This window comes from Paroedura picta, chromosome 10 (assembly GCF_049243985.1).
Source record: "Paroedura picta isolate Pp20150507F chromosome 10, Ppicta_v3.0, whole genome shotgun sequence".
NCBI classification, from domain to species: Eukaryota; Metazoa; Chordata; class Lepidosauria; order Squamata; family Gekkonidae; genus Paroedura; species Paroedura picta.
Window position 1 is genome coordinate 3,955,648 of NC_135378.1, and position 16,118 is coordinate 3,971,765.

At 47.1% G+C, this 16,118-nt stretch overlaps 1 protein-coding gene across 11 annotated transcripts in view; it reads left to right on the forward strand.

Moving 5' to 3' along the window:
• Positions 1-16,118, forward strand: part of JAKMIP1 (janus kinase and microtubule interacting protein 1) — a 237,294-nt gene that overhangs the window by 113,419 nt on the left and 107,757 nt on the right. For all 11 annotated transcript variants that reach the window (XR_013225029.1, XR_013225030.1, XM_077301529.1 and 8 more), the window contains exons 9-11: positions 30-158; positions 3,076-3,204; positions 4,042-4,125. Coding sequence is in view for 9 of the 11 variants with exons in the window: in XM_077301529.1 (XP_077157644.1) it covers positions 30-158; positions 3,076-3,204; positions 4,042-4,125 (342 nt within the window). In the remaining 2 variants the exon portion in view is untranslated. The remainder of the gene's footprint in view (positions 1-29; positions 159-3,075; positions 3,205-4,041; positions 4,126-16,118) is intronic.

A 16,118-nucleotide genomic window follows, 5' to 3' on the forward strand; every position in this document is an offset into this window, starting at 1 on the left:
TGGCTACAAAGAATGTTAATCTTTTTCAGAGGCATGTTGTGGAGACATTTTTTGGATTTGATGAAGAATCTGTTGATTCAGAAACCTCATCAGTAGCCTCCTATAACACAGATAAGACAGACAGGACTCCAGCTACGCCCGAAGAGGACTTGGAAGACGTAAGTGGGTTGGGTTGTGGACTGTTGTACAAAATCCCCCCCCCATTATTTACTTTGTCAGATTTTACGTAAAACATCAAAATGAGGAATAACATGTCTTCTCCCTCGTTAGAGAAATGAACCCCTCATTTTCCAGCCAATATAGTCTATCTATACCTAATGTCAATATTTGTGCAGACATTCATAATCCTGTTTCTCTCTTAGAAGTGGGGGGTGGAAGTACACCAGCACTATGTACTTATCCGGTGTATGTTCCCCCTCCCCTTCTTCTGAGGAGCTCCAGAGTAGCAGACCTTGGTGTAAACTGCACGGAGCTTTTATTCCAACCCCAGATCAATTCAGTCCCTGCCGTCTACACAGAATGCGATTTCCGTTTGGATTTTGGGCAATTTTAATTTTCCTTCTGCAGCAAGAAGAATTGATCTGGAGTGACCCTACCTTTATTGTGCGATATCTCAGACTGCTTTTAATCCTCAATATCCATTTGGGAAAGAAAGCTCCGAATTGGGAAAGAAAGCTCCGTGGTAGAGAACCTCTGATAGGCTACACCTGGTCATGTGACACGCTTGCCTTAAAGGAGAAGCCCTTAATTTCTCTCAACTTCTGTTGGTCCTGGATTTTTCCTCCCTCCTCTGCCTTTTTCGATCCTCTCCCCCTCTCCTCCAAGAAAAGAAAGAGGCTCCCTGCCTGGCTCCTCTCCCCACCCCCCTTCAAGAAAAGAAAAAAAGAGGCTTGGCTCACCTCCACCTTCTGAGCCTCCCTTACCACGTGCAGAAGACTTTCCTGTTTCAATGGGTGGGGGGGGGGGAAAGGAAGAATCGAGTTCAAAGCAATCTGAATTCAACAGGATTGACAATGGAATAAAGAAAGTAAGTGCAGACTCTGCCCTTGTTTCCCCTTCCTCCATTTAGCCTGCCAAGAGTCCTGTTAGATAGATCCTGCAGAGTGGGGCATGGTGAGTGAATGGCTCAGGATCACCCAGTCAGCTTTGAGAGTGATGAGGATTTGAACCTGGGTCTTTCAGATCATGGCTTGTTATTCTGACCACTATACTAGTTGTTACATTAGGCATCATGGATGTATATTTAAAAAGACAAAATGGCAAACCAAAGCAGAAAAGGAAAAAGGGTTGGGCAATCTGCCCCTGCCCTGCCCTGTCCTGCCCTGGATGGCCCCAGCTAGCCTGCTCTGGTCAGGCCATGGAAACTCAGCAGCATCAGCCCTGGTCAATATTTGGAGAGGGAACCACCAAGGAAGTATCAAAGCATTCTCAACATGGGTGCCAGATGTGTTTCCCAAATGTTGTAAAGCTCCTTTTCTAAGCAAGCCGTTCCTTAGAAGCTAAATTTTTGTTCGTGCATGGAGGCCCTTCCCTTTTCAAGCTTATAGGGCTAGGTGGGCTGGCAATCAGTTTTTCACGTTAGTATGAGGCTTGCTGGCATCCAGTCACTGGTCTGGACCCAAGCACACACTGCCACAGTCACAATGACTTTCTCTAGTGGAGCACAATTTTTCCAGCTTTCCTCTCTCTCAGCAGCCCAAAATGGCCCCTGGAATAGTGCGGTTCCCAGGAGATAAATAACACAAAGATCAGGATTTCAAAGGGGAGAGGAATGAACCACAGAAGTCACTCCCTCTGGGCAGAAATTCTTTCCCCTGAAGAAAGGCATGGTTGGATTTACCCCTCTGGCTCCTCTCCTAACAAACGGCAATTTCACAGGCTACCACTTTCTAAGAGCCAGTTTGGTGTAGTGGTTGGGAGTGCGGACTTCTAATCTGGCATGCCGGGTTTGATTCTGCGCTCCCCCACAAGCAGCCAGCTGGGTGGCCTTGGGCTCGCCACAGCACTGATAAAACTGTTCTGACTGAGCAGTGATATCAGGGCTCTCTCAGCCTCACCCACCTCACAGGGTGTCTGTTGTGGGGAGAAGAATGGGAAGGCGACTGTAAGCCGCTTTGAGCCTCCTTCAGGTAGGGAAAAGCGGCATATAAGAACCAACTCTTCTTCTTCTTCTTCTTCTTTTTCTTCTTTTTCTTCTTTTTCTTCTTTTTCTTCTTTTTCTTCTTTTTCTTCTTTTTCTTCTTTTTCTTCTTTTTCTTCTTTTTCTTCTTTTTCTTTTTCTTCTTCTTCTTCTTCTTCTTCTTCTTCTTCTTCTTCTTCTTCTTCTTCTTCTTCTTCTTATCCAAGTGGGGAGAAAGATGGTCAAAGGGACATCTCACCTGAAGAGATACAGGTGGGTTAAAACAGTTCCATGACAGGGAAGGGGCCTTCTTGGGAGCACTAGTCTGCTCAGGAACAGATAATAGAGGCAGGGAGGAGGTAGTCAAAAGGGTCCATTTGCTGGTCCTGTGCATTGTTTGGAAGAGAAGTTTCCTCCACTCCCAGCTGTCAGAACCCAGACCTCTCTTGTTACAAATGATAATATTTTTGGTGAGGCCTTAGGAGTTGGCTTGCCCATTCCATCCCTACCCTCTGACCCTATGATGGGAAAGCGTACTTAAAAAAAAATTATTTGTAGTGTTCAGGTGAACCTTGACTCCATTATAGCACAACTTAGCCCCATCATATAGGTTCTGTTCATCCACATTCTGCCCCCTCCCCTGCAGGTGACGGGATGGGTGTGGTTTGCCATCCTAAGCAGAATAGCTGCAGTCAAATTCCATTGATTCTCAGAGGAGACTTTGGCCAGTGTAATAAATATTTTCCGCCTTGTAGGGAGATTTCGGTGCCTGTGAAAATCAGATTCCTAAAAAGAGAATACCAGATATTATCAACATGACATGGAAGGGGCAAAAAATATCACTGGAATTTTTATACTTGTTTCTGTCATTCTTCTTTTTCTTGAATAGATGATTGTATTTAAATACAAAATATATTTGCCACCCCAAACAGAAAACATTTCCTCTTTATTTAAAGAACACACCAAAAGAAGAAGCCGACTTGAGGTTCTGCCAGCTCACCCGAGAATATCAGGCGTTGCAGCGGGCGTATGCGTTGCTGCAGAAACAGGTCGGCGGGACTTTGGATGCCGAGAGAGAAGCCAGGGTAACTGCAGCTTTAGAACCATAGATTCCTGCTTCCACAGAGGTATGGCATGCGTGGGTGAGGTCCAATGGCTGATGGGCTTAACAACTGACCACCTTACATTAATTGTTGTGTCCATGATTGAAGGCCACCTGCACTGGTGGACAGGATTTTCCTTGAACTTTAGTTACAGGTGGGCCATGTTAGTAGGAGTATTTTGCTAACATTTTGTGGGTCTAAGTTTCCATGTTTGGGGTCTTCTGCAATTTCAGACTTGATCTGGGATTTTGGATGGGCCATTCTGGACTTGCAAATGGAATCCGGAACAGGCATGCCACAAAGCACACGGAGTTGATGATGACATTGCATCTTGCATCTCTCCTTTTAGTGCATGTCTTGTGAGGCCTGGTGCAGCCCAGGGATATTGTTCTTGGTCCAAATGCTGGCTTGCCTGTGTTTCCTCTTGGATGGAACCACAAACCCATCCCCAAATTCAAGTGGAATCAGATTTTGGCCACATCATGGCTCTCTAGTAATCTGTTCATAACAATTGCTTATCCAGCTAGATCCGAAAGCTTTCCTACGAGATCTCTGTTGCATGATGTGCTATCTAGGGAAAATTCATAAATAGCTGTGACCTTTATTCACAGCAGTTCTGTCGTCCTTTGAAGCACTCATAGCTTCTTGAAAATGTGGCTCGCTGAAACGGAACACCTTCACTGGTCATTGCTTCCCACTCCCTTCCCGTTAAATTCAACTGATTCAGATCATGTTCAAGTGAGCCTCTTTATTCCCCATAATCATGTGTCCAGAGTATCACTATGATCGATTCAAGTGTTCTCTAAACTGACTTTTCAGACTCGTGAGCAACTGCAAGCTGATCTCCTCAGGTGCCAAGACCAAATAGAAGACCTGGAAAGAGCGTTGATAGAGAGAGGCCAGGTAAAAGGCTCCCTTCCGGCAGCGAGTGGATTCTTTCTGTCTCTTGCAGGCAGCGCTGCTCTGATCATTTTCCTTGCTTCCTGGTGCATTTGTGTGTCTGCTAGTGTACCGAGGAAAAATGCTTGCTAATGGCACAATAAGAAAATACATTAAATGCTGCAAATGTTGAATGGTGTAATTTGTGATCTTGTCCTCTCTTGAGAGCCAGACCTGTGGGATTCAGTGAGCAAAGTTGGGTCAAGAGCAAACATGAGGGGCAGTGCCCTCTTAGCCAGAGTAAATGGCTTTCTGCCTTCCTGTCTGACTCAAGCTGCTTCATGATCACTTTAGTTATTGATTTTATTTATAATTTATTTATAATTATAAATTTATAGCCCATCCTTCTTGATCTAGGCATCTCAGGGCAGGTTACATAAACTTAAAATGTTTTATAAAACATGCAATACAGAGTGCAATAAACATTCCTAAAAATCTATATCAATTAAGTTAAATGAACAGCTCGTGAACCTGGAGTTGCTATTTATGCTGAGCTGATTACTTGATGAGTCCTGACCCAAAGAGTGGTACCGGGAGGGGGGTGACGTATGATGCTTAAATATTCAGCACTTGCTGGCCTCAGCTGTAAACCTGGCTGAAGAGCTCCACCTTCCAGTCCTTGTGGAAATGTGCTAGTCCTATCAAGGCCCTGATGTTCTCTGGGAGCTCATTCCACCAGCCAGGGTCATGGGAGCTTAATTTGAAGAAAAGAGCTGCAATATGACTTTTTTTGTTTGGGGATATTCCAAGAAATATTCAAATGTTTTGTTTTAAGAGAGAAGTCTATACCAGCCTGAATGAAAGTAAAGCACATGAATCCATATGCCATAAAAATATAGTAGTGCTTTCTCCAACCAGTACTGTATATCTATGCAGCATGTTCCGTACCTCTGAAAGTTCTGCCCATGGTAGCAGAGGCGTGAGAACTGGCTCGGCATGAAGATGTCAGCCAGGCATTGTCGGGTCCAGCTGGGCCTCCCTCTACACTTTTCTCTGCAATCTTGCCTGTAGATGAATCCAGAGGCAAGGAGAGGATTTTCAGGCAGTTCTTGCAATTCTAAAGTGTAGCCCTCTTGGTTCCACTGGGCCAGTAGTAGTGACCTCACTACTCCCTGGCACTATCTCCTCATTGACCCCTGGCTCCGCCTTAAATCCCTTTCCCTTCCTTCCTGGACTCACCCCTGCTGCTTCTACCCTAATGATGCTTGTGGTGTTTCCCAGAGTGCAAACAACAACAGGTCCAAGTACAAGTCCCAGTTGGCTGGCCTACGATATGTTAAGCAGCACAACATTCCCTTAATGGTTTGATTCAGGCATTCTACCAACCCATCAGTTTGGGGGGTGGGGGGTGGGGTGGACTGCCATAAAAATCTGACTAATTCCTAGGGTCCTGCATAATTGTTGCATGAGATGTGCTGTGAAGGGTGACCCTCAATCCATCAATATTTCCTTTGTCAGTCCCATATGAGCGCACAGATGTGCCTTTGTCACTCCACTACTCATATTTTTCAAGGTCACCGCCTTGAAAAGGTCACATAATCCGTGATTGCTAGCAAGTACCTGCCCCCCCCCCCCAAGGTGTTCTAGGCAGGGGCCCCACAAAGTCCATGGCAATTTGCTCGAAAGGAGCCTGTATGACTGGGAGTGACCTTAATGGTACTCTGGGTGGCATTCTCCCTGAGGTCCTCTGGCAAATCTCACAAGCCTGACAAAACTTCCAAACATCTTCTGATATGGCTGTCCAGAAGAATCTTTAGCGTACCCGCATCATTGTACCCTTTGAGCCCTGATGACCTGCCCATTCATTATTGTGTGCACTTTCTAAGACCTCTCGCCTATAAGTGACTGGTACCCGAAGCTGTCGCTGCACCTGGCACAGATCCTTTTGCAACCTATGCCACACTCCTCCCTCTAACACCGCCCTGGAGTAACGTGTGGTCCTCCTTTAACTACCCCTTGACATAGATCTTCTAAGGCCGGGTCTTGTTGCTGTGCTTCCACAAAATCGGGATCTCGAGCCCTGGTACCTAAAACATCTGCCTCGTCCTCTGGTTGACTGAGGCCTGGGTCATTTGGGTCTCCGTCAACCTGTTCTACCGAACTCGCTGGTTGTTGTCCTGATGGTCCTTCTGGGTCTTCTTCTTCAACCCTTCTAGGCCATCTCACTTCTACCATAGGCACCTCTAAGACCAGAGTCATAGAATCATAGAATCATAGAATCATAGAGTTGGAAGGGGCTATACAGGCCATCTAGTCCAACCCCCTACTCAACGCAGGATTAGCCCTAAACATACTAAAGCATCCAAGAAAAGTGTGTATCCAACCTTAGCTTGAAGACTGCCAGTGACGGGGAGCTCACCACCTCCTTAGGCAGCCTATTCGACTGCTGAACTACTCTGACTGTGAACATTTTTTCCTGATATCTAGCCCATATTGTTGTACTTGTAGTTTAAACCCATTACTGCACGTCCTCTCCTCTGCAGCCAACGGGAACAGCATCCTGCCCTCCTCCAAGTGACAACCTTTCAAATACTTAAAGAGGGCTATGATGTCCCCTCTCAGCCTCCTTTTCTCCAGGCTGAACATTCCCAAGTCCCTCAACCTATCTTCATAGGGCTTGGTCCCTTGGCCCCAGATCATCTTCGTCATTCTCCTCTGTACCGTCTGTCATATGTTGAGCAAATTCTGGCGCATCTATCCCCAGCATCAGATCACAGCCTCCACTCTGGCCAGACTTACCTCAAGTACCCTCCATAAATACCGTAACTTCACCTGCACTATTGGGCACACTTCTTTATACCCATGTAAGCAAGCGATTCTTGTCCATCATTGAACCAGAAGTTCTTGGGGGATTAACTTTGAGTGAATCATCGACAAGGAACTTCTACTATCTATCAAAGCGGAGAACGTTTTTCCCCTGGGGCTCACTTCCACTAAAAGAGCGGTTGATTTGGATCCCTGCTGGACTGATATTTGAAAAGACTCTCTCCAACCCAAGTCGCATTCCATTAGAGGGCATTGTTTGTGGTAATGCCCCACTGTCCACAGGTGAAATAAAGACCCCACCCAGGCCCAGGCTGTTGAGGTCCCGCAGGAGGCCCGGGCTCTTTCCCATTTTCAGAATTCAGGGGTTCACTCTAGGTCTGCCTTCCCCAATCGGACTTCACCAAGGGTTTCCTCCAGTATCCCCTCTCCGGGGAGGACCTGGCTGTTCCGGTCCCCGCAAAGCTGATGGTGGCTAGCTGTACCTTCCTTCGGTGGGGTGACACCCCTTCCAATCCGGGGTACCTCTCTTGTCTGGGTCTGCTGATCCGCCGCTACCACATTTTCTAAGTATTTACTGGTCTCTTGTAAGGACTTGGGTTCCCAGCAGGATTTTCAGCCAGTGGCAAAGGTCTCAGAACAGGCTTCTTGCAACTCTAAAATGTAGCCTCCGGGCCGGTGGTAGTTACCTCACTCCTTCCCGGCTGTGTCTCCTCTGGCCTTAAATCCCTTTTCTTTCCTTCCTGGACTCGACCTTGCTGCTTCCACCCTCAACTTATTACAGCTGGTTCTGGTACCCACTTCTGCAACTGCGCCCTTCCCCCAATCTCCCTTGCCTCCCCAGGTAGAGCTCTCCATGTCACGTCCCTCACCGCATTGCTCCAGTCCTTCTTTCCCGGAGCTCTGTCTCGAGCCGCGGACACTGCTCATCTTGCCCCTGTGACACTTCCGGTAAGTCCTTTGCAGCTTTGGTGCAAGGACCTCCATCCCTGTGTCACAGTCTCATGGGTGCTCTTCCTGCTTTGCAGTTAAGTCGGAGATCTCGGATCCCGACAAGCATGGAGACTAGATCTTCCTCGCATGACACATGTGAGTTCCTCCTTGACTAATGTAAATTCTTTGATAGTCCATCCCTGAGAACCATGCTGCACAGCCTCTAAAATCCACATTGAAGTCCTTAACACCACTGAACAACATCTTGAGTGGCAAAACTGTTCTCTTCCACCCAAGGATGGGATTTTATGGTGTCCCTGTTGGTGGTGTGGGTGCTGGCCAAGTGGGATAGCATCTCGGCTTGCACATGGCCAGTTTCACTGTCCCAATCCCCCAGTAGTGGGTGTCCCCATTCCCTTGACCTACTTGGATTCTTGCAGATGTTTAAAAAGTAAGCACTAGAATATTGCTATATTGATATACAGCTGTAACAACAGATATAACAGGTTCTTAGAATTCCGCACCAGGATCTATGTTGCAAATTGGTTTCGGAATGAAAAAAGGCCATTTTAAATAGTGGAATTCGTCGTTATGCATACCTGCCTTTGTAGTGGAATCCAGTTGCGTTTCTATCGTTTCCCACAGGTTTCCGGTCTCGGCAAAAATCACTATCCAGGAAGCGATATTTCATAGAATAGAATCATAGAGTTGGAAGGGGCCATACAGGCCATCTAGTCCAACCCCGTGCTCAACGCCAGATCAGCCCTAAGCATCCTAAAACATCCAAGAAAAGTGTGTATCCAACCTTTGCTTGAAGACTGCCAGTGAGGGGGAGCTCACCACTTCCTTAGGCAGCCTATTCCACTGCAGAACTACTCTGACTGCAAAAAATTTTTTCCTGATATCTAGCCTATATCGTTGTATTTGTAGTTTAAACCCATTACTGCGCGTCCTTTCCTCTGCAGCCAACAGGAACAGCATCCTGCCCTCCTCCAAATGACAACCTTTCAAATACTTGAAGAGGGCTATCATGTCCCCTCTCAAACTCCTTTTCTCCAGGCTGAACATTCCCAATTGCCTCAACCTATCTTCATAGGGCTTGGTCCCTTGGCCCCAGATCATCTTCGTCGCTCTCCTCTGTACCCTTTCAATTTTATCTACGTCCTTCTTGAAGTGAGGCCTCCAGAACTGCACACAGTACTCCAGGTGTGGTCTGACCAGTGCCGTATACAATGGGACTATGACATCTTGTGATTTTGATGTGATGCCCCTGTTGATACAGCCCAAAATGGCATTTGCCTTTTTTACTGCTGCATCACACTGCCTGCTCATGTTTAATTTACAATCCACAAGTACCCCAAGGTCTCGTTCACACACAGTGTTACCTAGAAGCGTATCCCCCATCCAGTAGGCATGCTTTTCATTTTTCTGACCCAGATGCAGAACTTTACATTGATCTTTATTAAATTGCATCTTGTTCTCATTTGCCCATTTTTCCATTGTGTTCAGATCTCGTTGAACTCTGTCTCTATCTTCCGGAGTATTTGCCAGTCCTCCCAATTTGGTGTCATCTGCAAACTTGATGAGTAGTCCTTCCACTCCCTCATCTAGATAATTAAAATATGTTAAAAAGTACCGGACCGAGCACCGAGTCCTGAGGTACCCCGCTACTCACCTCCCTCCAGTCTGATGAAACACCATTGACAACAACTCTTTGAGTGCGGTTCTCTAACCAATTTCCTATCCACCTAACTATCTGAAAATCCAGATTGCAGTCCTTCAATTTATCCATCAGAACATCATGGGGAACCTTGTCAAAAGCTTTACTAAAATCCAAGTAAACAACATCAACCGAATTTCCACGATCCAGCAAACCTGTCACTTGGTCAAAAAAGGAAACCAGGTTGGTCTGACAGGACCTGTTGGAGACAAATCCATGCTGACTTCTTTGGATCACCAAATTGTCCTCCAGATGTTTGCAGATCGCTCCCTTTAATATCTGCTCCATTATCTTACCCACAACAGAGGTCAGACTCACTGGTCTATAGTTTCCCGGGTCATCCTTCCTCCCTTTCTTGAAGATCGGAACAATGTTTACTCTCTTCCAGTCCTCCGGGACATCTCCAGTCCTTAAAGAGGTCCTGAAGATGATGGACAAGGGTTCTGCAAGTTCTCTGAAAAGTTCTTTGAGCACTCTCGGGTGCATTTCATCCGGACCAGGGGATTTGAACTCATCCAGTGCAGCTAAATGCCTCTCGACAACCTCTCTGTCCATGTCAACCTGCCACCCATACACTATCTCTTGGCTACTGCCATCTCTAGATGTGCCTAAACCATTTGACCTGTCGGAAAAAATAGATGTAAAATAGGCGCTGAGCCTTTCTGCTTTCTCTGCATCCTCCATTAGAGTTTGTCCATCCGCACCCAACAGTGGGCCTATTGCATCCTTTACTTTATGTTTGCTTCTCACATAACTGAAAAATCTTTTCTTGTTACAGTGGGCTTCCCTGGCCAATCTTAGCTCACTCTCAGCTCATTTGCCAAGCTCATTTGCCGAGCTTTGTCCCGCCCCTGGCCATCAATCAAACGAGCAGCCAATGGGCGGCCGTTATCATGCTCCCGAAAGCCCCTTTCCTTTTAAGGCAGGTTAAAACACACACACACACACACACACACACACATATTGCAACAAATCTGCGTTGATTCGTTGCAACGGAGAGACCAATCTAGCTAGCAGGTGGCATGTGAGCTGCCGTTTCATCGTTGCCACAGTCCCCCCGAGTGAAAAAAAAATCCCCCCCCCCACACGGGCGCGATTTTCGGCCGAAAATAAAGAGAAAAATAAAGGGAAAATAAACCGGCAAACGGGGCTGTGTGGTGCTTGGTGACTTCAAACAGCTCTGGGGAGGGACTGCAGCTGGGGAAGCCTCGCTGGGTGAGCAAAGGCTCGCCGGTTCGTTGATCTCTGCTTGCTCCAAGAAAAAAAATGGCGATCGCTTCGCCGGAAGATCAGAGGAGAGAGCCAGGGGGAGGTACTTTGCAGAAACCGCAGCAAAGGTAACGCACAGAACTTTTCCGCTAGTGTTGCAGATTGGTTGCAAGAGTGTAGCGCTTTCCGGACGGTGAATCCACTTTTTGGGATTTCCCTGAAACGAAGCACTTTTTGCAGATCGGTTTCAGGAGTGTGGCAGATTGTCTACGATGTTGTGCATAACCGCATTTTTGTAGCGATTTCAATTTGCCACACTCCTGCTACAAAGAATCTGTGCGGAATGGACCCCAGCTTTCATTTCTAGCCCTTTTCCTTGTCTTTCCCCTAATACTTTCACAAAGGAAGGGTATAGAACAAGGATTCCCAACCAGGGGTTACATGACTTTTCCCAGAGGTTTGGATGGCTGCTGATTTCACTAGAAATCCCTGGAGCCCACTTCCTCTGTTGCTCTGTAGGCCTAGTCTCTTGACAGATTGGCTGGCTCCTGTATTCCATGCACGCGTCTCTGGTGTCACCATTTCTATGGTTCCCTGAAAGCTGAAAAATATTCAGGGGTTTCCCCATGCCCAAAAGGTTGAAGAAAGCTGGTACAGAGACTTACTTATTGAAATAACAGCATAACCAATTAAAGTCTCCCCTCTCCCTCCCCCCCTCCCCAGTGAGTAGGGTCACCTCCAAATTGGGAAATACCTGAAGCTTTTGGGGGTAGAACCTGGAGAAGGCAGGGTTTGGGGAGGAGAGGGGCCTCCATGCCACAGAGTCCATCTTCCAAAGCAGCCATATTCTCCACGAGGATTGATCTCTGTTGTCTGGAGATTACTGGTAATAGTGAAGGATCTCCAGCCACCACCCTGAAGCTGGCAACACTATGGAAAGGTGCCATTGTGGGAAGTATAGATGGATGTGCTATGCATACACGCACACTACTGCATCCAAGATTTCTCTAGGCCCACTGCTGTTCTAAGCACTGGCCTGTCAGCAGAACAAAGAAGGGAGTTTCTTTGGACTGCCAGGACTCTTGAGGAAGCAGGGCCGGGGAGATCTGAGGTGTGGGATCATTTGACATCTTCTTCCCTGCAAAATGTTTAGTATTTTCTTGCTGAAAGCTAGCTCTGGCCCTAGACCCCTTGCTGTTCTCTTTATAGAGTGGCTGAAATACAACATGTCATTGTGTGTAATAGCAGCCAGCCCATGTTGATGAAAACCAGAAAAATGAAGCCACCTACTTGGCACGCTCCCTAAGTATACAAAACAAAATATGTTTTAGTATTAGCCAAAAGTTGACATACTGAACATCCCCCAAAATCTCACTGTCTACTTTCCTATAAAGTTAACTCCATTTTAAATTCTGGGCCACTTATGGCTTTGAGTTCATAATAAAAATAAATAAATAGGACCTTCCTGGCAAATACTGGATTTTTTATTCACCAGGCCAAGCTTGAAAAAAGTCACTTCAGTTCCCATGTCTCTCCAGCCTTTTACTTGTTTACTATTTACAGTTTCAGGCTGTAAATATTCTTTATTGATGTGGGTCACATCTTCTGGCATGCCTCGTAAAACAGATATGTAGATTGACATGACATCTGTTGTCCTGCCCATGAAGCGTGCCAGAAGATGGAGGGCCCAGCCAGCGGCCAAGCAGGTCCCTGGGGCCTGGACAGCCACTGTGCAACCTGTGGGGACTGAGCCAGCAGCCGCCTTGCCCCTGAGGCCAAGGCAGCCTCTGCGTGACCGAGAGGGCCAAGGCAGCAGCTGCCCCACCCAGAAGGCATTCACAGTGGCTGCTCTGCCCCCTGTAGTCTAGCTTGCTGCTGCGTGACCCATGGAGGGTTGAGGCAGGGGTGGAAGAGCAGGTAATAGGAGGGGGAGGGGAGGGGAGGGGAGGGAAGGGAGTGCATGCGTATGCATATTTGCTCGGGTGCAAATACTCTTGCTCATGCACATACACGTGCATGTATGTGTACTTGTGCGCGTGCAACCTGACATGATTAAAGCAGCAGGTGAGCAGGAAGGTGAGTGTGTATGCTCTTCCTTGCTTACAGCGAGATTGAGAAGCCATTAGGTAAGTGGGGAAATGGGATGTGGGAGGGTAGTGAGTCTGTGTATGTGTTTGTGTGTGTGTGTGTGTGTGTGTGTGTGTGTGTGTTTGCTTGCTTGGAGGGTGGGAGGTAGGTAGGTTGGGAAACCATTAGATAAGGGGGGAAATGGGAGTGGGGTAAGGAAGTGAGTTTCTGTTTCTGTGTGTGTCTTTGGGAGGGAGGGAGGGTGGCCCTGACCGTCCAGATACCCACATGTCCCACATACCCTCTTAGAGTCAGACTGTCAGGGCAATTTATTTTTAGATCTTCCTGCACTTTTCAGACTCGCAGGACTGATACTTGTCTGTCTGTCTGTCTGCCTGTGCCTCAGAATACAAACAGTTGCTGGTAAGGGCTGGCCATAGTGTCCAGGAGGGACACACCCGCTCCACTCCCCCCCCCCCGCTTAACCATAATCTACAAGCCTCTACCATCTCTAGAGCAATCAATATTTATTTACTGTCATTCAGACCAAAATTCAAATACATGCAATACCATCTCTAGATCACTGCTCATCTCTAGATTAAAACGATTAGCTCTGCAGGCAAAAATGGCTCATTTGAAGGCTGGACTCTGAGGCATTGTACGATTTTGAAGTCCCACCTCAAACCTCCAGGAATATTTCCAACCCAGGGGTAGCCAACCTACAGGTGGGGCCTAGATTGCTCCTGGAATTACAGCTCATCTGCAGAGTACAGCTCCCCAGGCAGAAAGGGCGGCTTTGGAGTTTGGACAGGGTTCTTGTGGAGAAAAAATATTTAAGGCCTCCCACAAAGGTTGTTGTTGAGTTGAAACACTTGAGGCACAGGGTTGTTGTGCAGATGAAACAGGAGACAAAAGAAGCACTGCAACAGCATCCAGTTTCGTCTGCACCAGGGGTAGTCAACCTGTGGTCCTCCAGATGTCCATGGACTACAATTCCCATGAGCCCCCGCCATCAAGCGCTGGCGGGGGCTCATGGGAATTGTAGTCCATGGACATCTGGAGGACCACAGGTTGACTGCCCCTGGTCTGCACAAACAACCCTGTGCAGTATGCCTCCAATCTGCAGAGTTGCTTGGCTGCATCTTCCCTCCAGCAGCGAGGCTGGGCACAGCAGTATGTTAAATAAGAAGGGGCTTTTCTGTGGCCTCCCTGTCAGCCAACTATTTGGCAGAAGGAGAAATTTTACCTCCCACTCAAAAGGAAAGCACAAATATACCCACAGACTCATTTGCATTGTTCTCGGAAACGCCTCCCTCGCCTCAGTCAGGGGCTGTCAGAGGCTCCTTCACAGCAGGCCTGAAGGGAGGGGGAGGGGGAGCACTCTGCAGCCTCCTGCCAGCTTCATCAGTGATCTGAGGCAAAGTGAGGGAAGTTGTTGGACATTATTATTATTATTATTATTATTATTATTATTATTATTATTATTAGATTTATAGCCCGCCACTCCCTTGCGGCTGTCCTAACATGACAGTTAGGACAGCCCTGGGGTGAAAAGGGCTGGTGTGGCCTGTCCAGGCCTCCATTCTCACCCCTCTCGGCAGCTCTACTGACCTCCTCTCCCTGCAGTGGAAAGGGGCAGAGTGGTGGTGATGTTGCCAGATTGCCCATGGCTGGGCTGGGGGCGGTCTGTGTTGCCCTCCTATTGGTCCAAAGTCTGGGGGTGGGGCCAGTCCAATATTTGGAAGCGCCTTCCGATTGGTCCAAAAATCAGACTGGTCCCATCCACTCGCCCGTAGCTTTTTATATTATACAGCAAAGCTGTTCCAGATTTGTTATTTATATCCTGCTGTTTCTAGCACATTTAGTTTAGTTTATTAAACTTCTATAGCATCTATCCTGTAGACCAGCTCTGGGCAGTGTGCAACATATTGTGTATATAAAAACATTTTTAATAAAGTGGAATTAAAACAATTTAAAATAGAGGTAAAACAACATTCAGAAGAAGAGTTGGTTCTTATATGCCGCTTTACCCTAATGAGTCTCAAAGCAGCTTACAATCTCCTTCCCTTTCCTCTCTCCAGAATGGACACCCTGTGAGGTAGGTGGGGCTGAGAGAGCCCTGATATTATTGCTTGGTCAGAACAGCTTTATCAGTGCCATGGCGAGCCCAAGGTCACCCAGCTGGCTGCTTGTAGGGGAGCGGGGAAGAAGAAGAAGAAGAAGAGTTGGTTGTTTTGGCTTGTCCTCTGTACTCCAAACCCAGGGGCAAATTCCTTGCCAAGTTATGGTTATTTATGTTATGGATTGTTTCATGTGTTGCTTATACATTTTATGTAAACCACCCTGAGCCTCCGGGGAGGGCAGTATATAAATATAACTAGCTGCAAAGCCTGTTCCTAAGAACAGGCTTTAAAAGCCCCCCCCCCCCCCCCCCGGTGCCGCGGCCACTTCCCTGGGGCCTGCAAAGTGCTCTCACCACCTTTGCGCTTTGGAGGCTACAGGGAAGGGAATCTCCCCCCCCCCTGCAAGCAGGCAAGGAGGGAGGATGGGAGGTGAAGAGGGAGGGCCAAGCAGGCTGCAGCCAGCTTCACTGGCCTCACCCTGTTTGGCCCTCTTCCATCTTTGACTGCCAGGACAGTCTCCACCCCCAGGCCTGTTTCACAAATATATAAAGAGGAACAATGGATAAGGATTAAATAAATAAATAGGCATAAATAAATAAATAACCGAACTCATGCCCTATTTCTGATTTTGACAAAGTCACCTATCTGCTATCAGATGTCGACCCCTATATCTCATATAGGGTGGCACTTTTCGCTCTGGCTGCCAGGAAGATACGAGCCAAAGCATTTTTACAGCAGTCTCCACCTTGATACACCATTCCCCCCCTTATTGTAACTCAGTAGTCCATGTTTACAATTTTATGTACGCAATATTGGAGAAATGTTGTTTTATTCTTATTTGTACCATATGGTTTTAATTGTGCTTTGAAATGGCCTTTGGCTATATAAAATAAATGTTATCGTATTGTATCGCAGTAAGAATATCCAGCATCAGTAGGCTGATGTTCATGGCTCCTGCCATGTAGTACAAGCTAGGTGGGCGTCTGGATCTCCCGTGAGCAAACAAAAAATATAGTATGTGGGAAAGGTGGGTCCATCAGAGTTACATGTTTCATATTTAATCAGCCCCAATGAGCCTCCGGGGAGGGCGGTATAAAAGTATGATAAATAAATAAATAAATAAATAAATAAATAACTAAATC